Source organism: Oncorhynchus clarkii, chromosome 3, assembly GCF_045791955.1.
Source record: "Oncorhynchus clarkii lewisi isolate Uvic-CL-2024 chromosome 3, UVic_Ocla_1.0, whole genome shotgun sequence".
Taxonomy (NCBI): Eukaryota; Metazoa; Chordata; class Actinopteri; order Salmoniformes; family Salmonidae; genus Oncorhynchus; species Oncorhynchus clarkii.
Genome location: NC_092149.1, coordinates 9,247,830 through 9,274,725, shown reverse-complemented (window position 1 = coordinate 9,274,725; position 26,896 = coordinate 9,247,830). Strand labels below are relative to the sequence as shown.

General features: G+C 48.0%; 1 protein-coding gene across 3 annotated transcripts in view; it reads right to left on the bottom strand.

The window, feature by feature from the left end:
- Positions 1-26,391, bottom strand: part of LOC139387478 (trafficking kinesin-binding protein 1-like) — a 68,325-nt gene extending 41,934 nt beyond the window's left edge. For 2 of the 3 annotated variants that reach the window (XM_071133728.1, XM_071133719.1), the window contains exons 1-2: positions 9,893-10,013; positions 5,991-6,185 (exon numbers count right to left, since the gene is read on the bottom strand). In XM_071133728.1, coding sequence (XP_070989829.1) covers positions 5,991-6,185; positions 9,893-9,896 — 199 coding nt within the window. In that variant the 5' untranslated portion in view covers positions 9,897-10,013. Of the gene's footprint in view, positions 1-5,990; positions 6,186-9,892; positions 10,014-26,358 lie in introns of those variants that run through there. The other variant, XM_071133736.1, reaches the window with a different exon arrangement.
- Positions 26,392-26,896: the final 505 nt, after the last annotated feature.

Genomic DNA, 26,896 nt, shown 5'->3' with positions numbered 1-26,896 from the left:
GCCCCTCTCACCTCCCTCCAACTCCCCCTCCCAGGCCAATAGAACTGTAGGCCCTGGGCTTTGTGAGCAGGGTGGAGATGGAGGGGGGTAGCGGAGAGGGAGGAGGAGAGGGGTACTGTAGGAAGAGGGGAGGCTGGCAGAGTTTGGCTGGCAGCCGTCCCTCCCCGCTCCAGTGGGGAGATGTACATACATGGTCCATGCCCTCCTCACTGCTGAAGTGATCAATATTCTGAGCATCACCCAGGGCTGTGTCCCTGCCAAACTCCCAGCCATGTGATCATGGAGCTAGGCCCATCCAGGCAGCTCTGAGCCTGGCCAGGCTGTCCCTGGCCTTCTGGAGCCCTTGTCTGGCTTTAGCCCACTGAGCCACCAGTCTCCACAGCACAACCTCCCCTCCAAACCTTCCATGTACTGTCTGCTTCATTATGAGCCCCAGTCTCCACAGCACAGCCTCCCCTCCAAACCTTCCATGTACTGTCTGCTTCATCATGAGCCCCAGTCTCCACAGCACAGCCTCCCCTCCAAACCTTCCATGTACTGTCTGCTTCATTATGAGCCCCAGTCTCCACAGCACAGCCTCCCCTCCAAACCTTCCATGTACTGTCTGCTTCATTATGATCCCCAGTCTCCACAGCACAACCTCCCCTCCAAACCTTCCATGTACTGTCTGCTTCATTATGAGCCCCCGTCTCCACAGCACAGCCTCCCCTCCAAACCTTCCATGTACGGTCTGCTTCATTATGAGCCCCCGTCTCCACAGCACAGCACAGCCTCCCCTCCAAACCTTCCATGTACTGTCTGCTTCATTATGAGCCCCCATCTCCACAGCACAGCCTCCCCTCCAAACCTTCCATGTACTGTCTGCTTCATTATGAGCCCCAGTCTCCACAGCACAGCCTCCCCTCCAAACCTTCCATGTACTGTCTGCTTCATTATGAGCCCCCGTCTCCACAGCACAGCCTCCCCTCCAAACCTTCCATGTACTGTCTGCTTCATTATGAGCCCCCGTCTCCACAGCACAGCCTCCCCTCCAAACCTTCCATGTACTGTCTGCTTCATTATGAGCCCCAGTCTCCACAGCACAGCCTCCCCTCCAAACCTTCCATGTACTGTCTGCTTCATTATGAGCCCCCGTCTCCACAGCACAGCCTCCCCTCCAAACCTTCCATGTACTGTCTGCTTCATTATGAGCCCCAGTCAGCTCTGCTAGCGGTGGTTTGGCGTGATGATGAACGACAGGAAGGTTGGCTACATAAAGTCTCTGGGACCAGGCTAGTGGCTAGGCCATACTGGCTGACTGTCCAATCATGTTGTTGGACGAGATCTCTAGAGACGTGTGGATAGTTGGAAATAGATATCCACAGTACAGCGCTGCAGAGTGTTTATCAACCATCTGAATATAAAACCATGTCATTTAGACTTGTCCTAACTGTTGGAGTAGACCGGTAGTAGGGGAGGTGGACATTAAAATGTCAAGAGGCCCTCGCAATACAATCTACTGTAGTAAATGAGTCCTCAAACATCATATATAACATCATATATAAACAGCATTACCAAAGAGATCCAACAGAACAGGCCTCTTCTCATAATATATGACCATCATCTATGGAAACATCTTCAGCCAAGGGTATAGGCCGCTGTTCTATATATAGAGCCCCTGATCATGTTGGATGGCTCATTGAAAGAATCAGGGGATACAGGGATAGCTGTAGTCTGCTTGGTGAAGCTGCTGTAAAACATTTCCATATTATATTGCTGTGTGATGCTATGTGCTGCTACTGTACAGGACTCAGATCTATTAGGTCTGTTATTCTGACTGTACAGGACCCAGATCTATAGGACTGTACAGGACTCAGATCTATAGGACTGTTAGTCCGACTGTACAGCTCTATAGGACTGTTAGTCCGACTGTACAGCTCTATAGGACTGTTAGTCCGACTGTACAGCTCTATAGGACTGTTAGTCCGACTGTACAGCTCTATAGGACTGTTAGTCCGACTGTACAGCTCTATAGGACTGTTAGTCCGACTGTACAGCTCTATAGGACTCTTAGTCCGACTGTACAGCTCTATAGGACTGTTAGTCCGACTGTACAGCTCTATAGGACTGTTAGTCCGACTGTACATATCTATAGGACTGTTAGTCCGACTGTACATATCTATAGGACTGTTAGTCTGACTGTACAGATCTATAGGACTGTTAGTCTAACTGTACAGCTCTATAGGACTGCTATACATCCCTCTACTCCCAGTCACATACACACACAATGGCAGGGCAATACTAAAGCTCCATGGGTAGTTTGTGCGCTCTATGAAAAACCACCGTGTGGTTCGTTGCTACATTTACATAGCAGCCTTGTTTTGTGGTGCCACGGTTTCTGTTGCTCCTAATTCACCCTGGTTACAATCAACAGAAGCTGATATCACATCCAACACAACAAAATGATAGTAAGAGAATTAGCTACAGCCTCGTCCTACAGCCATGGCCTCCTTGGCTGAGGTAAACTTAGTTAAATGCACCTGTTATCAGACAGACCAGAGCAAAGTGAAGCAACACAGCAGCCCCTGGCTCAGTGGTTCCAGCATCATGTGACTGACGCAATACATACTGGAGCGAAGAGAGAGACCGGCAGATTTATAGTCAATGGTATTTAACCACCCTACCAGCAAAATCATCCCCTCTAGCCCTCCTCCCTGTCCCTCTCCCTCCCTCCCCCCTTACCCACATATAGCCCCGTTAACAACACAGTTAGATAACAGCTAGATGGAGAACCGTCCCCATCAGGCTTACCATCTGTGCATTCCTCATAGTACCAGTCTAGCTCATAGTAATCCGCCTCCACAAATTTCTGCATACTCAGTCCCCTTCAGCTGAGAGGAGCACCACCATCTTCTCCTGTCCTGCTGCGGAGGTCACGAGAACACCTGCACATCCTTTCATTACATACTCTGAGTTCTCTAGGAGTTTACCATGACGAGGAGACCACGTGGTACAGCACATTTTATCACTGGTACCAGAGCGGAAGGATGGGATGGAGAGGAGGAGAGGAAAGAGAGAGATATTTCCCAAAAAGCAACGCAGCCCAAAACACAGTTATGCAGCAGGGGTGTGTTGCTGCCTGGTGGTGAGTCAAGGTTGTATCACAGATGAGGGAGGGGCCTGGGGAGGGCCACGAGCCAATGAGGAAGGGAAATGTCAGAGGCATGCTCCTCCCTCTGAACTGTTTCGTCAATAGCAACCTGCTTTCGTCCCTCCACTCTCTCCTTGGCTCACCCTCCCCTGCTCCCAACAGTACATCCTTCTGTGAGGTTGCCATGGAGACTGGCTCCCTACTCCAGCACTGAGCAGCATCTGAATGCAGGCTAGTGTTGCTACTGCTGCTGCCTCGGTGACCAGCTCTCTGTTCATATCTGCCTGGTCTGGTACAACACCTCTACTACAGGGCAGAGAGTTCACCTTGCTGAATGATATTAAGAAATCATTCAATAGGTTTATAGTGGGGAATATAGTTCTCTCTCCCACACTGATTTACAGCAGGATAATATCAGATGCTTCTACTTCTTTAATAGCATGTCCCTTTGATAAAGAGCACACTGACTCATTCTAACACCACTTCACAGTCAGACAATAAAAAGGTCAGATGTCATTTAATAGACAGCCATTAATCAAACAATGAGGATGATTATTTCAGCGACTATAGAAACACTTCATCAACCTGCCTGCTGACTGAGTCAACGGTGTATAATGCCATCAGTATTGCATCATATGGAGTGTAATGTGTTTGTGGTAGAAGATGCATCAGAGTAGGAGTGGCCTATCAGGGATCAGCTGACTTGCCAGATGACCAATGAACCACCCTGCTGCCTGTCCTCCTTGTGACATCACAATCACAGGTGACAAGACCGGAAATGACAAGACCAGATTGGTGATATAAATCTCTACAGCCTAGTTGTGAATTTAATCAAGGAGTAGAGTACAATATCTAAAACCATCTATCAAAGAATATCAGTTTGGGAACAAAGGTTTGTATTACGCTGCACAAATGTGACAACAAAGTGGTCTTGTCTTGTGAGAACACTGGAGTCTATCCTCACGTCAGTATCAGTAACTATTTGAACCAACGCTGCAGGACTGTCATTGTAGTCTACATCTGCCACAACGTAATCAGAGTATTAAAGTACCACAGCATCTGTTATTAAAGCATCCTACAGTGCCGTCTTTCAGACACCAGTACAGATACTGTATCAACACATATCTGCTGATTGATGCTGTTAAACTTCCTGAGCTCTACAGTATGACCTACATTCACAACAGTACAGATACTGTATCAACACATATGTGCTGATTGATGCTGTTAAACTTCCTGAGCTCTACAGTATGACCTACATTCACAACAGTACAGATACTGTATCAACACATATCTGCTGATTGATGCTGTTAAACTTCCTGAGCTCTACAGTATGACCTACATTCACAACAGTACAGATACTGTATCAACACCAACACATATCTGCTGATTGATGCTGTTAAACTTCCTGAGCTCTACAGTATGACCTACATTCACAACAGTACAGATACTGTATCAACACATATCTGCTGATTGATGCTGTTAAACTTCCTGAGCTCTACAGTATGACCTACATTCACAACAGTACAGATACTGTATCAACACATATCTGCTGATTGATGCTGTTAAACTTCCTGAGCTCTACAGTATGACCTACATTCACAACAGTACAGATACTGTATCAACACATATCTGCTGATTGATGCTGTTAAACTTCCTGAGCTCTACAGTATGACCTACATTCACAACAGTACAGATACTGTATCAACACCAACACATATCTGCTGATTGATGCTGTTAAACTTCCTGAGCTCTACAGTATGACCTACATTCACAACAGTACAGATACTGTATCAACACATATCTGCTGATTGATGCTGTTAAACTTCCTGAGCTCTACAGTATGACCTACATTCACAACAGTACAGATACTGTATCAACACCAACACATATCTGCTGATTGATGCTGTTAAACTTCCTGAGCTCTACAGTATGACCTACATTCACAACAGAAGGCCGCTGACAACCAGTTGACATAAAGGTCATACACAAGGACAGATCAGAATGTGATCAGATCAGATCCTGAGTGGCAGAGGGGTCTAAGGCACTGGTATCGCAGTGCTAGAGGCGTCACTACAGACCCGGGTTCAATCCCGGGCTGTATCACAACCACCGCACAATTGGCCCAGCGTCGTCCGGGTTAGGGGAGGGTTTGGCCGGGGTAGGCCGTCATTGTAAATAACAATTTGTTCTTAACTGACTGGTTAAATAAAGATTAGAAAAAACAAAAACAAAAACAGTTATCACACGCACACAGCCTTGTGTCTGTCCAGCCTCATGTCTGGTTGAGACACAGACAGACGTTAGGACAGACGTCTCCCACTGAGCTGATAGGACCAGCAGCCGAGCAGACTGGCACGTGGCGCTTCACCCACGGCTCAGCGGGTATGTTTGCTGTGTGAACCAGGCCCAGTTGTCTGACGCTGACCCATATGGGCTCAGGACCATATTAAAATGACTGTCTCTACCTTTCATTCCCTTTGTCTCAACCTCTGTCTGTCTCTCTGTGTTTGTATCGCTCGGTCTGTCTGCCTGTATTTCTCTCAGACTTCCTCAGTCTCATTACGGCACCAGAATCTCAGCTGTTAGTCTTCCACCCACATCACCCTCATTTTTTAAAATCCTTGATATCGGCTCTAACCTGCACCATTTCCAAAAATACACTGTAATATCAGCTCAATAGAATGATTAATGTCAAGGTTAAAGCGACGAACCAGTTGAATATGAAATGTGTACCAGTGTACAACAGATCACATAAAAGGAAGAATAGAAAGAGAAGTAACCAGCAGAGGGATTGTGGAAGCCTTCGCCCCCTTGTCTGAATCATCTTTAAAAAACAACTACATACAAACGCTGCACTTACGGAAATACTTCAGAGTCTCCTCAATCTGCTCCACGGTGAGGTCCAGGTTGGTGTCGGGGGAGAGGAGAGGGGTGTGGAGCCAGTCGTCGTGGTCATACCCGTAGATGGTGTCTGCTCTCAGCTTGTAGTGGGGCAGCTGCTCCTCCAGCAGACTGATGATCTCCACCTCCGGAAGATCAGTACTGTTACACACATCTGTAGGAGGAGGAGAGGGGAGGAGGAGGAGAGGAGGAGAGGGAAGGGGTGGGGAGGGAGAGGAGATAGGAGACGGTATGAGGGGAGGAGGAGAGGGGAGGAGGAGAGGATAGGGAAGGGGTGGGGAGGGAGAGGAGATAGGAGACGGTATAAGGGGAGGAGGAGGAGACGGTATGAGGGGAGGAGGAGGAGAGGGGAGGAGAGGAGGAGGAGAGGGGAGGGGTGGGGAGGGAGAGGAGATAGGAGACGGTATGAGGGGAGGAGGAGAGGGGAGGAGGAGGAGAGGGGAGGAGGAGGAGAGGAGAGGGAAGGGGTGGGGAGGGAGAGGAGACGGTATGAGGGGAGGAGGAGGAGAGGGGAGGAGGAGAGGAGGAGGAGAGGGGAGGAGGAGGAGAGGGGAGGGAGATAGGAGACGGTATGAGCGGAGGAGGAGGACAGGGGTTGAGGAGGAGAGGGGTGGAGAGGGAGAGGAGAAGGAAGGGGTGGGGAGGGAGAGGAGATAGGAGACGGTATGAGGGGAGGAGGAGAGGGGAGGAGGAGGAGAGGGGTGGAGAGGGAGAGGAGAGAGAAAAGGTGTGGGGAGGGAGAGGAGATAGGAGACGTATGAGGGGAGGAGGAGGAGGAGAGGGGAGGTGGAGAGGAGAAGAGGAGGAGAGGGGAGGGGTGAGGAGGAGGAGAGGGGAGGGGTGAGGAGGAGGAGAGGGGAGGGAGATAGGAGACGGTATGAGCGGAGGAGGAGGACAGGGGAGGAGGAGGACAGGGGAGGAGGAGAGGAAAGGAGGAGGACAGGGGAGGAGGAGAGGAAAGGAGGAGGACAGGGGAGGAGGGAGAGGAGATGGTATGAGGGGAGGAGAGGGAGAGAAGAAGAGAAGAGGACAGGGGAGGAGGGAGAGGAGATGGTATGAGGGGAGGAGAGGGAGAGAAGAAGAGAAGAGGGAGAGACTAGAGGTTAGTTTTAGCCCGCTACAGTAGCAGGAGGTTATGTAACAGGTGCCTGGTTGAAAAACACCAGAACAATGGCTGTTTATGTTTAAACTTCATCATCTAGAGCAGGGTTCCCCAACTGGTGGCCTGCAGCCAAATCAATATTGGGGAGGTGTTCTTAATGTTTTGCACACTCGATGTATGTGATGGTATACAAAAGTAAGCCAGGTTTGAAATGATATTGTTTTAGTGAAATGTTATATCTGTTTGGGCTTCTTGTGGTCAATTTGTAGTCTACAAATGATTTGTAATTACGTTCTGACCCCAATAATAGTTCAGTGGCTGAAACTAGTTAATGATCCCTGATCTAGTGAGAACGACGACAACAGTCTTGCTCAAGACATACACATACCTTTCAAAAAAACATTTTTAGCTCCTCAGTAGGCTATCCCTCTGAACAATCTGCTTTTCTAAACCACAATCAAACACAACGACCTCTGAACTATGGTCATACGTGATGACGTGTCATTGTATCTTGTTTACACATCAGAATCTTCGTAGCAGTCTGTTTACATAAAGGGAGTGCAGCAAGAGTTACTGAAAGCAGCGTAGGAGGACCCCTTGTGGCACATTGAGGAACTACACTCCTGCTGATGTCTATGTATCACAACAGTGCTACAGAACAACAAGATATGACAGTGATTTACAGAATAACAGATCCTGGAGCTGCTTTATGAAAATGAAGAGAGGCCATACAGTATACTATATAAACAAGGAGAATCTGCATAAACCCACAGACTGCGGAACATACTGGGAACTGGGAAGAAGCTCTCCTTTCAGATACTAGTTTGTGACAGTAAACTCTGTGCTTCACTGGAACATAGTGAAGTCATCTTACCAGCACTTCCTGCCATGGGATTTACTCCTTCCCTCAGCAGATCCAGATGTCCATCAGACTCCCATCCAAAGACTGTTACAGCTCATCACTGTAAAACTCCTAGATAACTTCACCAGAATCACACTAAGAAGTGACTGAGTTGTGAATATGGAACGTCTCAGTTTATGTGAGCAGGCGTGTTTCCAATCCATTTGTTCAACAGCTGCGTTCATAAGACCTGCATATCTGTGGTGGCGATGAAGCTCCATCAGACAATGGTGTCCCAGACAGCCAGGCCTGAATCCAGACAGAACGGGCTGGCAGGCTGCTGAGACAGGCTAAACTGACTGACACCATGCTACTGGCTGTCTCCAGCAACACCTAGCAGCATTAGCTGACTACAGCAGGGGAGTCTGCCACAGACAGTCACACACAGACGACAGCAGGGGAGTCTGCCACAGAGTCACACACAGACTACAGCAGGGGAGTCTGCCACAGAGTCACACACAGACTACAGCAGGGGAGTCTGCCACAGAGTCACACACAGACTACAGCAGGGGAGTCTGCCACAGAGTCACACACAGACTACAGCAGGGGGAGCCTGCCACAGAGTCACACACAGACTACAGCAGGGGAGTCTGCCACAGAGTCACACACAGACTACAGCAGGGGAGTCTGCCACAGAGTCACACACAGAATACAGCAGGGGGAGCCTGCCACAGAGTCACACACAGAGGACAACACGTTGGGGACACACTACTGTTATGGTCCATTGCCATCAATTAAAAGTAGTAAAAACATACAAATTCATAGTTAACTCCTTAAATCCCATATTTCTGTTAAATAGAGACGATTATAGGCCTCTTCTTCATATTCAGCTCAGATCTGCGAAGTGTAACTGGGACGACCAACTATACTCAGAGCTATAAAAAGCTCCTGAACAACAACAGCCAGGACATGCAAACCAAAATAACAACAATGGCTGGAAGTGTCACATGAAGTGGATAAGGGCAGCCAGACATACTGTATCATCACAGGCATTAAACAGTCTCTACTATCCATCACAACATCATATTCACTGATACAGTATGACAACACCTGTGTCATGCCTTCTCTGTCGCCATGCAACAGCTGGAACTAAGGGATGTTGTATAAATGTTGTATGAAGATTGTATAAATGTTGTATGAAGGTTGCAGAGAGCCCCTGAGTGCTGACAGCTACTAGCTAGACCATTTGCTGTTGATTATTCCTGGACTGTATTTATAGTCAGATCTGTAAGGCCCTGGCACTCTGCTCTGCACCCGCTGGCCCACTGTCCTTCCTGTCCTCTACCTCTCTGGCATTCACTTCAAATCCCCAGGCTACAGTACACTACTGTAGCACAGAGCCAATACAGGCAGAACCGACATCCAGCTACACAGAAAACTAGACCCCATGGTGACAAACAGACAGACAGAGAGCGAGAGAGAGACAGACATGGGGGCAGTACTACAAACGGTGTCTAACTCTAGTCTAGTTCACGTTACTAGTCTTCATATCCAACCCGATCATGTTTACCCAAGAGATGACTGAAACAAATGCCTGAACAATAATGTGTGTACTTGAATTGGATGTATTTTCACAATCTATACCAGTAAGATGATGTAAATCAGTTGGTGACCTACTGTCCTAGTACTCATTAAAAACCAGACTATATAGTGTAACTATCCCCTTCACAAAAACATGCTTAGCAAACATGAATCATTTCCATAGGAAAAATCATTCTCACTATTCCATAGAAATGACATTAAGTACAAAACTAAAATATAAGTCCAAATAAAGTGAGGAATCGCAGTAGTTTTAAACACCAAACAAGCCCAAACCACCCCATAGATCCAACCCAAAGTCACGGTGCCCAGTACTCACTCATGGCTCCTCTGCCCCCTGCTCCGTGTCCTCTCACCCCAACTTACATGTTCCGCTTCTCCAGGAAAGGGCAGGGCGAAGAGGAGCGGGAGTGAGAGAAAAAAATAGAGGGGAGGGAGGGACATAGAGAGAGAAGGGAGGGAGGGAGAGAGAAGGGAGGGAGGGAGGAAGGAAGAGAGAGAAGGGAGGGAGGAAGAGAGAAGGGAGGGTGAGAGAAGGGAGGGAGGAAGGAAGAGAGAAGGGAGGGAGGAAGGAAGAGAGAGAAGGGAGGGAGGAAGAGAGAGAAGGGAGAGAGGAAGGGAGAGAGAAAAGGGAGGGAGGAAGGAAGAGAGAGAAGGGAGGAAGGAAGAGAGAGAAGGGAGGGAGGAAGAGAGAAGGGAGGAAGAGAGAAGGGAGGGAGAGAGAAGGGAGGGAGAGAGAGTGGGAGGGAAATAATAAATAGTGAGAGGGAAGAAGAGAGGCAGTCGTAGGAAAGCGACCCCAGCTACTCTGCGGTACCATGCCTGGCATGCCACTGACGGTGGTCACATGGGGCCCCCAACCCCCACAACCTCCCCATACTGTAGCCAGCATGGCAGCACAGCCCCCCCACCCCACCCCACCCAGCTGCCTAAACAGACTGGATTACTGTTGGCCCGGAGAGTGCAGTGGACTTGAACACTCATTGTTCTCTATACTACAGGCCGGTCTCTTCCCACAGCTGCAGGATCTCTCTATACTACAGGCCGGTCTCTTCCCACAGCTGCAGGATCTCTCTATACTACAGGCCGGTCTCTTCCCACAGCTGCAGGATCTCTCTATACTACAGGCCGGTCTCTTCCCACAGCTGCAGGATCTCTCTATACTACAGGCCGGTCTCTTCCCACAGCTGCAGGATCTCTCTATACTACAGGCCGGTCTCTTCCCACAGCTGCAGGATCTCTCTATACTACAGGCCGGTCTCTTCCCACAGCTGCAGGATCTCTCTATACTACAGGCCGGTCTCTTCCCACAGCTGCAGGATCTCTCTATACTACAGGCCGGTCTCCTCCCACAGCTGCAGGATCTCTATACTACAGGCCGGTCTCTTCCCACAGCTGCAGGATCTCTCTATACTACAGGCCGGTCTCTTCCCACAGCTGCAGGATCTCTCTATACTACAGGCCGGTCTCCTCCCACAGCTGCAGGATCTCTATACTACAGGCCGGTCTCTTCCCACAGCTGCAGGGTCTCTCTATACTACAGGCCGGTCTCTTCCCACAGCTGCAGGATCTCTCTATACTACAGGCCGGTCTCTTCCCACAGCTGCAGGATCTCTCTATACTACAGGCCGGTCTCCTCCCACAGCTGCAGGATCTCTCTATACTACAGGCCGGTCTCTTCCCACAGCTGCAGGATCTCTCTATACTACAGGCTGGTCTCTTCCCACAGCTGCAGGGTCTCTCTATACTACAGGCCGGTCTCTTCCCACAGCTGCAGGATCTCTCTATACTACAGGCCGGTCTCTTCCCACAGCTGCAGGATCTCTCTATACTACAGGCTGGTCTCTTCCCACAGCTGCAGGGTCTCTCTATACTACAGGCCGGTCTCTTCCCACAGCTGCAGGATCTGCATGAGTCTGACAAGTGAGACTAACTACAGGCAGGATGTACTGTAGTGCAGCTGGAAGCCAGCAGGGGAGAAGATGGCCTCCTCAGACAGGATAATATCCACCACAGATCATAACAGCAAAGATCAACTGTAGGCACTCTGGGAACTTTCCCTCTACAATAAGGAATGAAACTAATGATAAAAAATGTCAAGTACAAATTCAGATTGTTAGCCAGAGCCCTATACACACAGAGCCCTATACACACAGAGCCCTATACACACAGAGCCCTATACACACAGAGCCCTATATACACAGCGCCCTATATACACAGAGCCCTGGCTGTACAGTATATCATCTTGAGCCAAGCCACTACTAGCTGACTCCGTTTCTCCAGGCTGCTGAACTTGGGAACTAGTGTTTAAAGCAGCCGTTGGACTACTGTCGTCACAATGTCAAGGTGGACAAATGTCCCATCCTCCAGCAGGCTGACATGAAATAAGAGTTCAGTGGAGGAATGGGACCGTACTGTGTGTTACCTCAACACATCTCCATTAGGGGAACACTACCGTACGGTGTGTTACCTCAACACATCTCCATTAGGGGAACACTACTGTACTGTGTGTTACCTCAACACATCTCCATTAGGGGAACACTACTGTACTGTGTGTTACCTCAACACATCTCCATTAGGGGAACACTACTGTACTGTGTGTTACCTCAACACATCTCCATTAGGGGAACACTACTGTACTGTGTGTTACCTCAACACATCTCCATTAGGGGAACACTACTGTACTGTGTTACCTCAACACATCTCCATTAGGGGAACACTACTGTACGGTGTGTTAACTAAACAAGCCTCCCGAGAGATCCAGCCAACACTTGTGCCCACACAGGGTCGATTTGACACACACACACACACACACACACACACACACACACACACACTCTAAAGCCAATAAATATTTGTGAGAACCCTAGAAACCTGAATAAAACCAGAATGAATCAAGCATATTAAAGTGTAAAGCTCTTCTGTAGGATGTGGGTCACCTAAGATACAGATGTGAACATGCTATTCCACACATTAACAGTGCTGGGGGAGAGACAGAGAGCAGCATCTGATTCAGTGTGCTGTAGGACGACAGGGAGGGAATCAGAAGGCTGTAGACAACAGAGCAGAACAGCTGCTGATTGTTCCTTTCCCCTACTTCAGGACAACCACTGTTCTCCACCTACCCAGCCACCACTGTGGTAGAGCAGCAACATGTCTCCAACTACATGTCTGATAACAAATGACACTCAGTACTGACAATACCAGGAGGCTTGATTCTTCAGCCTTATGTCTGCCCACTGCCTGTTTAATAAGCCCCCTCCATTACCCTGGCTATGGTTGTAATAAGCCCCCTCCATTACCCTGGCTATGGTTGTAATAAGCCCCCTCCATTTCCTTGGCTATGGTTGTAATAAGCCCCTTCCATTACCCTGGCTAGGGTTGTAATAAGCACCCTCCATTTCCTTGGCTATGGTTGTAATAAGCCCCCTCCATTACCCTGGCTAGGGTTGTAATAAGCACCCTCCATTTCCCTGGCTATGATTGTAATAAGCCCCCTCTATTACCCTGGCTATGATTGTAATAAGCCCCCTCCATTACCCTGGCTATGGTTGTAATAATCCCCCCCCCCCCCATTTCCCTGGCTATGGTTGTAATAAGCCCCCTCCATTACCCTGGCTATGGTTGTAATAAGCCCCCTCCATTACCCTGGCTATGGTTGTAATAAGCCCCCTCCATTACCCTGGCTATGGTTGTAATAAGCCCCCTCCATTTCCTTGGCTATGGTTGTAATAAGCCCCTTCCATTACCCTGGCTAGGGTTGTAATAAGCACCCTCCATTTCCTTGGCTATGGTTGTAATAAGCCCCCTCCATTACCCTGGCTAGGGTTGTAATAAGCACCCTCCATTTCCCTGGCTATGATTGTAATAAGTCCCCTCTATTACCCTGGCTATGATTGTAATAAGCCCCCTCCATTACCCTGGCTATGGTTGTAATAATCCCCCCCCCCCCCATTTCCCTGGCTATGGTTGTAATAAGCCCCCTCCATTTCCCTGGCTATGGTTGTAATAAGCCCCCTCCATTACCCTGGCTATGGTTGTAATAAGCCCCCTCCATTACCCTGGCTATGGTTGTAATAAGCCCCCTCCATTACCCTGGCTATGGTTGTAATAAGCCCCCTCCATTACCCTGGCTATGGTTGTAATAAGCCCCCTCCATTTCAAATCAAATCAAATTTTATTTGTCACATACACATGGTTAGCAGATGTTAATGCGAGTGTAGCGAAATGCTTGTGCTTCTAGTTCCGACAATGCAGTAATAACAAGTAATCTAACTAACAATTCCAAAACTACTGTCTTGTACACAGTGTAAGGGGATAAAGAATATGTACATAAGGATATATGAATGAGTGATGGTACAGAGCAGCATAGGCAAGATACAGTAGATGGTATCGGGTACAGTATGTACAAATGAGATGAGTATGTAAACAAAGTGGCATAGTATAGTATAAAGTGGCTAGTGATACATGTATTACATAAGGATACCGTCGATGATATAGAGTACAGTATATACGTATGCGTATGAGATGAATAATGTAGGGTAAGTAACATTTATATAAGGTAGCATTGTTTAAAGTGGCTAGTGATATATTTACATCATTTCCCATCAATTCCCATTATTAAAGTGGCTGGAGTTGAGTCAGTGTCAGTGTGTTGGCAGCAGCCACTCAGTGTTAGTGGTGGCTGTTTAACAGTCTGATGGCCTTGAGATAGAAGCTGTTTTTCAGTCTCTCGGTCCCAGCTTTGATGCACCTGTACTGACCTCGCCTTCTGGATGATAGCGGGGTGAACAGGCAGTGGCTCGGGTGGTTGATGTCCTTGATGATCTTTATGGCCTTCCTGTGACATCGGGTGGTGTAGGTGTCCTGGAGGGCAGGTAGTTTGCCCCCGGTGATGCGTTGTGCAGACCTCACTACCCTCTGGAGAGCCTTACGGTTGAGGGCGGTGCAGTTGCCATACCAGGCGGTGATACAGCCCGCCAGGATGCTCTCGATTGTGCATCTGTAGAAGTTTGTGAGTGCTTTTGGTGACAAGCCGAATTTCTTCAGCCTCCTGAGGTTGAAGAGGCGCTGCTGCGCCTTCTTCACGATGCTGTCTGTGTGAGTGGACCAATTCAGTTTGTCTGTGATGTGTATGCCGAGGAACTTAAAACTTGCTACCCTCTCCACTACTGTTCCATCGATGTGGATAGGGGGGTGTTCCCTCTGCTGTTTCCTGAAGTCCACAATCATCTCCTTAGTTTTGTTGACGTTGAGTGTGAGGTTGTTTTCCTGACACCACACTCCGAGGGCCCTCACCTCCTCCCTGTAGGCCGTCTCATCGTTGTTGGTAATCAAGCCTACCACTGTAGTGTCGTCCGCAAACTTGATGATTGAGTTGGAGGCGTGCGTGGCCACGCAGTCGTGGGTGAACAGGGAGTACAGGAGAGGGCTCAGAACGCAACCTTGTGGGGCCCCAGTGTTGAGGATCAGCGGGGAGGAGATGTTGTTGCCTACCCTCACCACCTGGGGGCGGCCCGTCAGGAAGTCCAGTACCCAGTTGCACAGGGCGGGGTCGAGACCCAGGGTCTCGAGCTTGATGACGAGCTTGGAGGGTACTATGGTGTTGAATGCCGAGCTGTAGTCGATGAACAGCATTCTCACATAGGTATTCCTCTTGTCCAGATGGGTTAGGGCAGTGTGCAGTGTGGTTGAGATTGCATCGTCTGTGGACCTATTTGGGCGGTAAGCAAATTGGAGTGGGTCTAGGGTGTCAGGTAGGGTGGAGGTGATATGGTCCTTGACTAGTCTCTCAAAGCACTTCATGATGACGGATGTGAGTGCTACGGGGCGGTAGTCATTTAGCTCAGTTACCTTAGCTTTCTTGGGAACAGGAACAATGGTGGCCCTCTTGAAGCATGTGGGAACAGCAGACTGGTATAGGGATTGATTGAATATTTCCGTAAACACACCGGCCAGCTGGTCTGCGCATGCTCTGAGGGCGCGGCTGGGGATGCCATCTGGGCCTGCAGCCTTGCGAGGGTTAACACGTTTAAATGTCTTACTCACCTCGGCTGCAGTGAAGGAGAGACCGCATGTTTTCGTTGCAGGCCGTGTCAGTGGCACTGTATTGTCCTCAAAGCGGGCAAAAAAGTTATTTAGTCTGCCTGGGAGCAAGACATCCTGGTCCGTGACTGGGCTGGGTTTCTTCCTGTAGTCCGTGATTGACTGTAGACCCTGCCACATGCCTCTTGTGTCTGAGCCGTTGAATTGAGATTCTACTTTGTCTCTGTACTGGCGCTTAGCTTGTTTGATAGCCTTGCGGAGGGAATAGCTGCACTGTTTGTATTCGGTCATGTTACCAGACACCTTGCCCTGATTAAAAGCAGTGGTTCGCGCTTTCAGTTTCACACGAATGCTGCCATCAATCCACGGTTTCTGGTTAGGGAATGTTTTAATCGTTGCTATGGGACCGACATCTTCAACGCACGTTCTAATGAACTCGCACACCGAATCAGCGTATTCGTCAATGTTGTTATCTGACGCAATACGAAACATCTCCCAGTCCACGTGATGGAAGCAGTCTTGGAGTGTGGAGTCAGCTTGGTCGGACCAGCGTTGGACAGACCTCAGCGTGGGAGCCTCTTGTTTTAGTTTCTGTCTGTAGGCAGGGATCAACAAAATGGAGTCGTGGTCAGCTTTTCCGAAAGGGGGGCGGGGCAGGGCCTTATATGCGTCGCGGAAGTTAGAGTAACAATGGTCCAAGGTCTTTCCTCCCCTGGTTGCGCAATCGATATGCTGATAAAATTTGGGGAGTCTTGTTTTCAGATTAGCCTTGTTAAAATCCCCAGCTACAATGAATGCAGCCTCCGGATAAATTGTTTCCAGTTTGCAGAGAGTTAAATAAAGTTCGTTCAGAGCCATCGATGTGTCTGCTTTGGGGGGGATATATACGGCTGTGATTATAATCGAAGAGAATTCTCTTGGTAGATAATGCGGTCTACATTTGATTGTGAGGAATTCTAAATCAGGTGAACAGAAGGATTTGAGTTCCTGTATGTTTCTTTCATCGCACCATGTCACGTTAGTCATAAGGCATACGCCCCCGCCCCTCTTTTTACCAGAAAGATGTTTTTTCCTGTCTGCGCGATGCGTGGAGAAACCTGTTGGCTGCACCGCTTCGGATTGCGTCTCTCCAGTAAGCCACGTTTCCGTGAAGCAAAGAACGTTACAGTCTCTGATGTCCCTCTGGAATGCTACCCTTGCTCGGATTTCATCAACCTTGTTGTCAAGAGACTGGACATTGGCAAGAAGAATGCTAGGGAGTGGTGAGCGCTGTGCCCGTCTCCGGAGTCTGACCAGAAGACCGCCTCGTTTCCCTCTCTTTCGGAGTCGTTTTTTTGGGTCGCTGCATAGGATCCACTCCGTTGTCCTGTTTGTAAGGCAGAACACAGGATCCGCGTCGCGAAAAACATATTCTTGGTCGTACTGATGGTGAGTTGATGCTGATCTTATATTCAGTAGTTCTTCTCGACTGTATGTAATGAAACCTAAGATGACCTGGGGTACTAATGTAAGAAATAACACGTGAAAAAACAAAAAACTGCATAGTTTCCTAGGAACGCGAAGCGAGGCGGCCATCTCTGTCGGCGCCGGAAGTTCCTTCCTTGGCTATGGTTGTAATAAGCCCCCTCCATTTCCCTGGCTATGATTGTAATAAGCCCCCTCTATTACCCTGGCTATGATTGTAATAAGCCCCCTCCATTACCCTGGCTATGGTTGTAATAAGCCCCCCCCCCCCCATTTCCCTGGCTATGGTTGTAATAAGCCCCCTCCATTTCCCTGGCTATGGTTGTAATAAGCCCCCTCCATTACACTGGCTATGGTTGTAATAAGCCCCCTCCATTACCCTGGCTATGGTTGTAATAAGCCCCCTCCATTTCCCTGGCTATGGTTGTAATAAGCCCCCTCTATTACCCTGGCTATGGTTGTAATAAGCCCCCTCCATTACACTGGCTATGGTTGTAATAAGCCCCCTCCATTACCCTGGCTATGGTTGTAATAAGCCCCCTCTATTACCCTGGCTATGGTTGTAATAAGCCCCCTCCATTACACTGGCTATGGTTGTAATAAGCCCCCTCCATTACCCTGGCTATGGTTGTAATAAGCCCCCTCCATTACCCTGGCTATGGTTGTAATAAGCCCCCTCCATTACCCTGGCTAGGGTTGTAATAAGCACCCTCCATTTCCCTGGCTATGATTGTAATAAGCCCCCTCTATTACCCTGGCTATGATTGTAATAAGCCCCCTCCATTACCCTGGCTATGGTTGTAATAAGCCCCCCCCCCATTTCCCTGGCTATGGTTGTAATAAGCCCCCTCCATTACCCTGGCTATGGTTGTAATAAGCCCCCTCCATTACCCTGGCTATGGTTGTAATAAGCCCCCCCCCCATTTCCCTGGCTATGGTTGTAATAAGCCCCCTCCATTACCCTGGCTATGGTTGTAATAAGCCCCCTCCATTACACTGGCTATGGTTGGAATTCATGTGGTCTTGCCAAGAGGCTGGGTCTGGCACAGATCCACCAGACAGATGACACTGCTCAACGGCTCCTGATGCCATGGCAACTGTGCCTTGGTCTGTCCCAGAGGAAAAGCAGAACTTGGTGAACAGTGCAGGGCCTCAGTCCATTCCATTCAGCTGGCCTGACCACTACTCACTGGACTAATGGAAAAGCTCTGGCTGATTCCAACTGTTTTGTCTATCCACAAACGGTTCCCATGGATACATCAGGCTGTGGGAATATCTGTGGTGTGTGGCTAAAACTGCATATCTGACAGAAAGAGAAGCCGAACAATCTCAGCTAACCCGGAACTAAAGTCTTGTGTAACTGGTCAGCTGCTATGTTAACGTAGTCTGCCCACGAGAGATTATAGCAACAATGGCATGTGGACACACTGACACTGACAGACTTAATGACAAACAAAGTCCACCAAGCCAGAAATCAACACTCACACAGCCCCCTGACATGAACTTTGGGTTCAGTTCACATGGTACATTGTAATATTTAAAGTATCTTAAGTCCAACACTACGATATAGCATCCGTTAACTACTAACAGTAGTGCATATACTGTATGTGTTAATGACTTCAACTTCCTATCTATATCTTGTGGGCAGTAATATAGTAGCAGTATTTGCATGATATTTTTACCTCAGTGTGCATCTCAATAAGACATATCTGTATCAATAAAATAGCCTTCTACTGACATTACTGGAGAAGATTACAATTGGATACACATGTTGAACAAAATTCAGATTTACCCATATTTTCCCAGTGGGAAAAGGATGCACACTGGTGTGACGTATCATCCTGCATGATATTGTTGAGGTACTTCCAGACTACTTGATTAGCTAGATGAGCACTAATGTTATTTTGAGAACAGCACAAGATGAGCCCTAAACATTGTAAACATCCCATGACCTTTAGTAACATTATAATCATGTGATGTGCATATTTATGTCTGTCTTTGAAAGATGTCTCTCTGAGAAAAGATCATGTTTTGCCACAAGACGTAGTTACAGTACATCTCTGTTCACTACAACCTTACTGAACCCAACCTACCACAGTCTGGGTACCTACTGTAGTTACAGTACATCTGTTCACTACAACCTTACTGAACCCAACCTACCACAGTCTGGGTACCTACTGTAGTTACAGTACATCTCTGTTCACTACAACCTTACTGAACCCAACCTACCACAGTCTGGGTACCTACTGTAGTTACAGTACATCTGATCACTACAACCTTACTGAACCCAACCTACCACAGTCTGGGTACCTACTGTAGTTACTGTACATCTCTGTTCACTATAACCGTACTGAACCCAACCTACCACAGTCTGGGTACCTACTGTAGTTACAGTACATCTGTTCACTACAACCTTACTGAACCCAACCTACCACAGTCTGGGTACCTACTGTAGTTACTGAACCCAACCTACCACAGTCTGGGTACCTACTGTAGTTACAGTACATCTCTGTTCACTACAACCTTACTGAACCCAACCTACCACAGTCTGGGTACCTACTGTAGTTACAGTACATCTGTTCACTACAACCTTACTGAACCCAACCTACCACAGTCTGGGTACCTACTGTAGTTACTGAACCCAACCTACCACAGTCTGGGTACCTACTGTAGTTACAGTACATCTCTGTTCACTACAACCTTACTGAACCCAACCTACCACAGTCTGGGTACCTACTGTAGTTACAGTACATCTGTTCACTACAACCTTACTGAACCCAACCTACCACAGTCTGGGTACCTACTGTAGTTACTGAACCCACCCTACCACAGCCTGGGTACCTACTGTAGTTACAGTACATCTCTGTTCACTACAACCTTACTGAACCCAACCTACCACAGTCTGGGTACCTACTGTAGTTACAGTACATCTCTGTTCACTACAACCTTACTGAACCCAACCCACCACAGTCTGGGTACCTACTGTAGTTACAGTACATCTCTGTTCACTACAACCTTACTGAACCCACCCTACCACAGTATGGGTACCTACTGTAGTTACAGTACATCTCTGTTCACTACAACCTTACTGAACCCACCCTACCACAGTCTGGGTACCTACTGTAGTTACAGTACATCTCCTCTGTTCACTACAACCTTACTGAACCCACCCTACCACAGTCTGGGTACCTACTGTAGTTACAGTACATCTCCTCTGTTCACTACAACCTTACTGAACCCACCCTACCACAGTCTGGGTACCTACTGTAGTTACAGTACATCTCCTCTGTTCACTACAACCTTACTGAACCCACCCTACCACAGTCTGGGTACCTACTGTAGTTACAGTACATCTCTGTTCACTACAACCTTACTGAACCCAACCTACCACAGTCTGGGTACCTACTGTAGTTACAGTACATCTCTGTTCACTACAACCTTACTGAACCCAACCTACCACAGTCTGGGTACCTACTGTAGTTACAGTACATCTCTGTTCACTACAACCTTACTGAACCCAACCTACCACAGTCTGGGTACCTACTGTAGTTACAGTACATCTCTGTTCACTACAACCTTACTGAACCCAACCTACCACAGTCTGGGTACCTACTGTAGTTACAGTACATCTCTGTTCACTACAACCTTACTGAACCCAACCTACCACAGTCTAGGTACCTACTGTAGTTACAGTACATCTGTTCACTACAACCTTACTGAACCCAACCTACCACAGTCTGGGTACCTACTGTAGTTACTGAACCCAACCTACCACAGTCTGGGTACCTACTGTAGTTACAGTACATCTCCTCTGTTCACTACAACCTTACTGAACCCAACCTACCACAGTCTGGGTACCTACTGTAGTTACAGTACATCTCCTCTGTTCACTACAACCTTACTGAACCCACCCTACCACAGTCTGGGTACCTACTGTAGTTACAGTACATCTCTGTTCACTACAACCTTACTGAACCCAACCCACCACAGTCTGGGTACCTACTGTAGTTACAGTACGTCTCTGTTCACTACAACCTTACTGAACCCAACCTACCACAGTCTAGGTACCTACTGTAGTTACAGTACATCTGTTCACTACAACCTTACTGAACCCAACCTACCACAGTCTGGGTACCTACTGTAGTTACAGTACATCTCTGTTCACTACAACCTTACTGAACCCAACCTACCACAGTCTGGGTACGTACTGTAGTTACTGAACCCAACCTACCACAGTCTGGGTACCTACTGTAGTTACAGTACATCTGTTCACTACAACCTTACTGAACCCAACCTACCACAGTCTGGGTACCTACTGTAGTTACAGTACATCTCTGTTCACTACAACCTTACTGAACCCAACCTACCACAGTCTGGGTACCTACTGTAGTTACAGTACATCTGTTCACTACAACCTTACTGAACCCAACCTACCACAGCCTGGGTACCTAGTGTAGTTACTGAACCCAACCTACCACAGTCTGGGTATGTACTACATCGCCCAGCAGCATGATATCAGACAGCCTAGTTAGTCTCCGATGCCCTGGCTTCACTCAGGAGATGGAAGCCTGAGACAGAGGCTAAAACAGTCTAATGAATGGATATTAACCCTGTGTGTGGTTCATCACCAAACCCCATTTGTGTTACTTAATACTCTACATCACCACACTGAAGCATGGCAAATCCATGGCTCCTATGGCAACCACTGGGACACATGGGGAGCAGGGAAACGGTTGTGGAGGCTTCAGAACGGACTGAGGGTGAATCCCAAATGGAACCATGTGGGACACAGTGGGAGAGACGGGTTTGGGAGTGAACAAAGGAGGGTTCAGTAACATCCACTGGCGTATGTTGCTCTTACAACCGGAAGAATACAGCACTGTACCAATCAATTAAATCAGCATGGTATGAAACTAAGTAAAAAGACACAGAATTATAGGACATAATATTCTTTTTGGATAAGCCTTACTACAATAAAAGGGAATATAATCCACCTTGTAGTGAATCCCAAATTAAAAACGTCCATCTCCTCAGATAATCAACTGGCCTGGCGTTGAGACTGTCTGTCTGATGAGGAACAGAACAACGGAAGGGATAGTTACCCTTCGATGCTGATCTTGGGTCAGTTTTGTATTTTCCCAAATAATGGTTAAGGTTAGCATTGGGGGAAGGGAAGTTGGTCCTAGATCTGTACCTAGGGGAAACGTCACCCTACAACCAAACAGAACAATGCCAGGACACTAACCCCACCAGGGGGCAGCACTGAACCACAGCAGCACAGCTCTCAGTCCTTTAATGCCATTGAGCTGCTTCCTGTACTCATAGTAAGGGTCCAACCCCAGAAAAGAGACTACATGTTGCCATTCATTCATCAGCATAGAGGTAAAGGGCACAACAGATGTTTCATCGTGGGTAACTCAAAGCTGCTTCCAACAGTTTGGGGAAGTTGCAGTCAGTGTCACTGCCATACACTGCAGTCTGTATGCATGTCAGCTTGGCTGTCTTCAGCTGAAATACAGATTTTAACATTTGCAACTGCAACCTGGCCAAGATAAAGCAAAGCAATGCGACAAAAACAACAGAGTTACACATGGAATAAACAAACATACAATCAATAATACAGTAGAAAAACCTATATACAGTGTGTGCAAATGAGGTAGGATAAGAGAGGTGAAGGCAATAAATAGGCCATAGTGGCGATGGAATTACAATATAGCAATTAAACACTGGAATGGTAGATGTGCAGAAGATGAATGTGCAAGTAGAGATACTGGGGTGCAAAGGAGCAAGATAAATAGGTAGATTGGATGGGCTATTTACAGATGAGCTATGCACAGGTGCAGTGATCTGTGAGCTGCTCTGGCAGCTGGTGCTTAAAGCTAGTGAGAGAAGTAAGAGTCTCCAGCTTCAGTGATTTTTGCAGTTCGTTCCAGTCATTGGCAACAGAGAACTGGAAGGAGAGGAAGCCAAAGGAAGAATTGGCTTTGGGGGTGACCAGTGAGATATACCTGCTGGAGTGCTTGCTACGGGTGGGTGCTGCTATGGTGACCAGTGAGCTGAGATAAGGTGGGGCTTTACTTAGCAAAGACTTATAGATGACCTGGAGCCAGTGGGTTTGGCGACGAGTATGAAGCGAGGGCCAGCCAACGAGAGCATACAGGTCGCAGTGGTGGGTAGTAGATGGGGCTTTGGTGACAAAATGGATTGCACTGTGATAGACTGCAACCGATTTGTTGAGTAGAGTGTTGGAGGCTATTTTGTAAATGACTTCGCCGAAGTCAAGGATCGGTAGGATGGTCAGTTTTACGAGGGTATGTTTGGCAGCATGAGTGAAGGATGCTTTGTTGCGAAATAGGAAGCCGATTCTAGATTTAACTTTGGATTGGAGATGTTTAATGTGAGTCTGGAAGGAGAGTTTACAGTATAACCAGACAAAGGTATTTGTAGTTGTCCACATATTCTAAGTCAGAGTAGTGATGCTGGACGGTCAGGCAGGTATGGGCAGCGATCGGTTGAAGAGCATGCATTTAGTTTTAATTGCATTTAAGAGCAGTTGGAGGCCACAGAAGGAGAGTTGTATGGCATTGAAACTCGTCTGGAGGTTAGTTAACACAGTGTCCAAAGAAGGGCCAGAAGTATACAGAATGGTGTCATCTGCGTAGAGGTGAATCAGAGAATAACCAGAAGCAAGAGCGACATCATTGATGTATACAGAGAAAAGAGTCGGCCCGAGCATTGAACCCTGTGGCCCCATAGAGACTGCCAGAGGTCCGGACAACAGGCCCTCCGATTTGACATACTGAACTCTATCTGAGAAGTAGTTGGTGAACCAAGCGAGACAATCATTTGAGAAACCAAGGTTGTTGAGTCTGCCAATAAGAATATTGTGATTGACAGAGTCGAAAGCCTTAGCCAGGTCGATGAATACGGCTGCACAGTAATGTCTCTTATCGGTGGCGGTTATGATATTGTTTAGTACCTTGAGCGTGGCTGAGGTGCACCCATGACCAGCTCTGAAACCAGATTGCATAGCGGAGAAATTACGGTGAGATTCGAAATGGTCGGTAATCTGTTTGTTAACTTGGCTTTCGAAGACCTTAGAAAGGCAGGGTAGGATAGATATAGGTCTGGAACAGTTTGGGTCTTTAGTGTCTCCCCCTTTGAAGAGGGGGATGACCGCAGCAGCTTTCAAATCTATGGGAATCTCAGACAATACGAAAGAGAGGTTGAACAGGCTAGTAAAAGGGGTTGCAATAATTTTGGCAGATCATTTTAGAAAGAGAGGGTCCAGATTGTCTAGCCCGGCTGATTTGTAGGGGTCCAGATTTTGTAGCTCTTTCAGAACATCAGCTATCTGGATTTGGGTGAGTTTGTAATGGAAACAAAAAATCTGTGTGCTCATTGAACAAGTTTTGGATACAGCATAGCACCTCCCTGTTTCACTCCGTTTCAAAGTGTTTCTTCTCTACTGAACAGGACCCCGCAGAATGATGAGAAATGCAGTCCCACTGCCCCCTGGGAGTTTGCTGAGTGAACACTGAGGGTGTGTCCCAAATACCACCCTATTCAATGTACTTCTTTTCATCAAGGCCCATATGCCTCATGACAGGAAGTGACAGTCAGTGGCAGGTCATAATAGAGTTTGGTTTCTCATTCTCACCACATCTCCCTCACTACGGCCCGTTAAGCAGCCCCTCCCCCCAGCATTTCCTGGGTTACAGCCTAGTCCCAAATAACATCCTATTCTCTATATAGTGCACTACTTCTGACCCTATGGACTCTGGTCAAAAGTAGTGCACTATAAAGGGAATAGGGTACCATTTGTGACGGAGACCCTCTGTAATTCCCTCCTGAGATGTGTTTGACTCAATAAGAATGTCTTTTTAAAGTACTCAGCAGAAACTGTCATCACAGTGAATTGTGACATTCATTTCCCATGGGCTCTGCTTGTCAGGTTGCCAATACATTACCAATACTGGTAATGCTGATGAAACACCACCCAGGACATATGATTTTGCCCACTGTGATCCTAAAATTCAATGGTTCTTTATGTAGTTCTATGATTTGACAAAGCTAGGCCATAACAAAGTGAGATGGGTACAGGCACATAGTAAGGCGCAGGAGTATGGTGTGGTTGGGTTTGTTTTGGTGAACAAGCGGATCTCTCCAGTGACTCGGACAGATGTGTTGTGTGGGTTCGTTCCCCTGATACCCACACAAAGGGACTGCTGGGTTCGTTCCCCTGATACCCACACAAAAGGACTGCTGGGTTGGTTCCCCTGATACCCACAAAAAGGGACTGCTGGGTTGGTTCCCCTGATACCCACACAAAGGGAGTGCTGGGTTCGTTCCCCTGATACCCACACAAAGGGACTGCTGGGTTCGTTCCCCTGATACCCACACAAAGGGACTGCTGGGTTCGTTCCCCTGATACCCACACAAAGGGACTGCTGGGTTCGTTCCCCTGATACCCACACAAAGGGACTGCTGGGTTCGTTCCCCTGATACCCACACAAAGGGACTGCTGGGTTCGTTCCCCTGATACCCACACAAAGGGACTGCTGGGTTCGTTCCCCTGATACCCACACAAAGGGACTGCTGGGTTCGTTCCCCTGATACCCACACAAAGGGACTGCTGGGTTCGTTCCCCTGATACCCACACAAAGGGACTGCTGGGTTCGTTCCCCTGATACCCACACAAAGGGACTGCTGGGTTCGTTCCCCTGATACCCACACAAAGGGACTGCTGGGTTCGTTCCCCTGATACCCACACAAAGGGACTGCTGGGTTGCATTGCTCTGCTCAGTGAAGCGCTGTGCTCTGCGAGGCTGTGCTATCTGCTGGGCACGATCCCTGCCAGTCCCCTGGGACTGAAACACTGACGCCACAACTCTATTCTTACATCTTGAGAAGCCACTTTTCATTTCTATTCACAGACAGAAGCATTGTGAGGGTTTACATTTACTTGTTTGCCTTCCAGCTGCATTATACCTGTCAATAGCAGGCTTCAGTGTAACGGATGCTGCCCTCTCTCTCGCTCGCTCTCTCTCTTCCTGCAGTGTAGTTTATCCAGACCATACATCCCAAATGGAACCCTATTCCCTATATAGTGCACTACTTTCGACCAGGGCCCTATGCCATCAGTGAAATCCATAAACAATGCAGTGGAGGCTGTTTATGGCTTTCAGTTACACTGAATTCAAGACAAGTCAGAGCCATTTTCTGTCAATCAGAATTGGATTTAGTCTCCTACTGTCAGGGCTGTGCTGCACGTACCAGTGATGGTCCCGGCATCTCTGTAGACTGTGGTGACGTCATCGGGGGGCGCGACCTCAGTCACATACTGCTCTTCGCGGGGGCCGTGCACGCTGGGGTCTGGCTGTGGATTGGAGGGTTCCCTATGGGGAGGGGCTGAGGCGGAGGCAGAGGTGTTGTGGTGCGAAGCTGCGGTGTCCAGCTTGCTGGATGAGATTCACAGGAGAGCAGTATGTGCCATGGGCAGGGCCAGCAGCGGGCAGAGGGCGTCAGGTGGAGAAAGAGAAGCAGCAGCGGCTATACACCCTGGACCACACCGCACCCGACTACACCACCACCTGACTACACCACCACCAGACCAGATCACTTCCTGTAGACAGAACCTGGGAGGAGAGAAGAGAAACATGAATTGGGTTGCCAGGCAAATTCAAAAGGACCCACAGGACAGACGTTTAAATAATCAATAGGAAAGCAGGTCAGGTCACAGCAGGTCACTGTATCCCCTGGTTCAGGAGGGAAAATAACCAGCCTCTATTGTGGCTCTGTTCAGAAACAACCT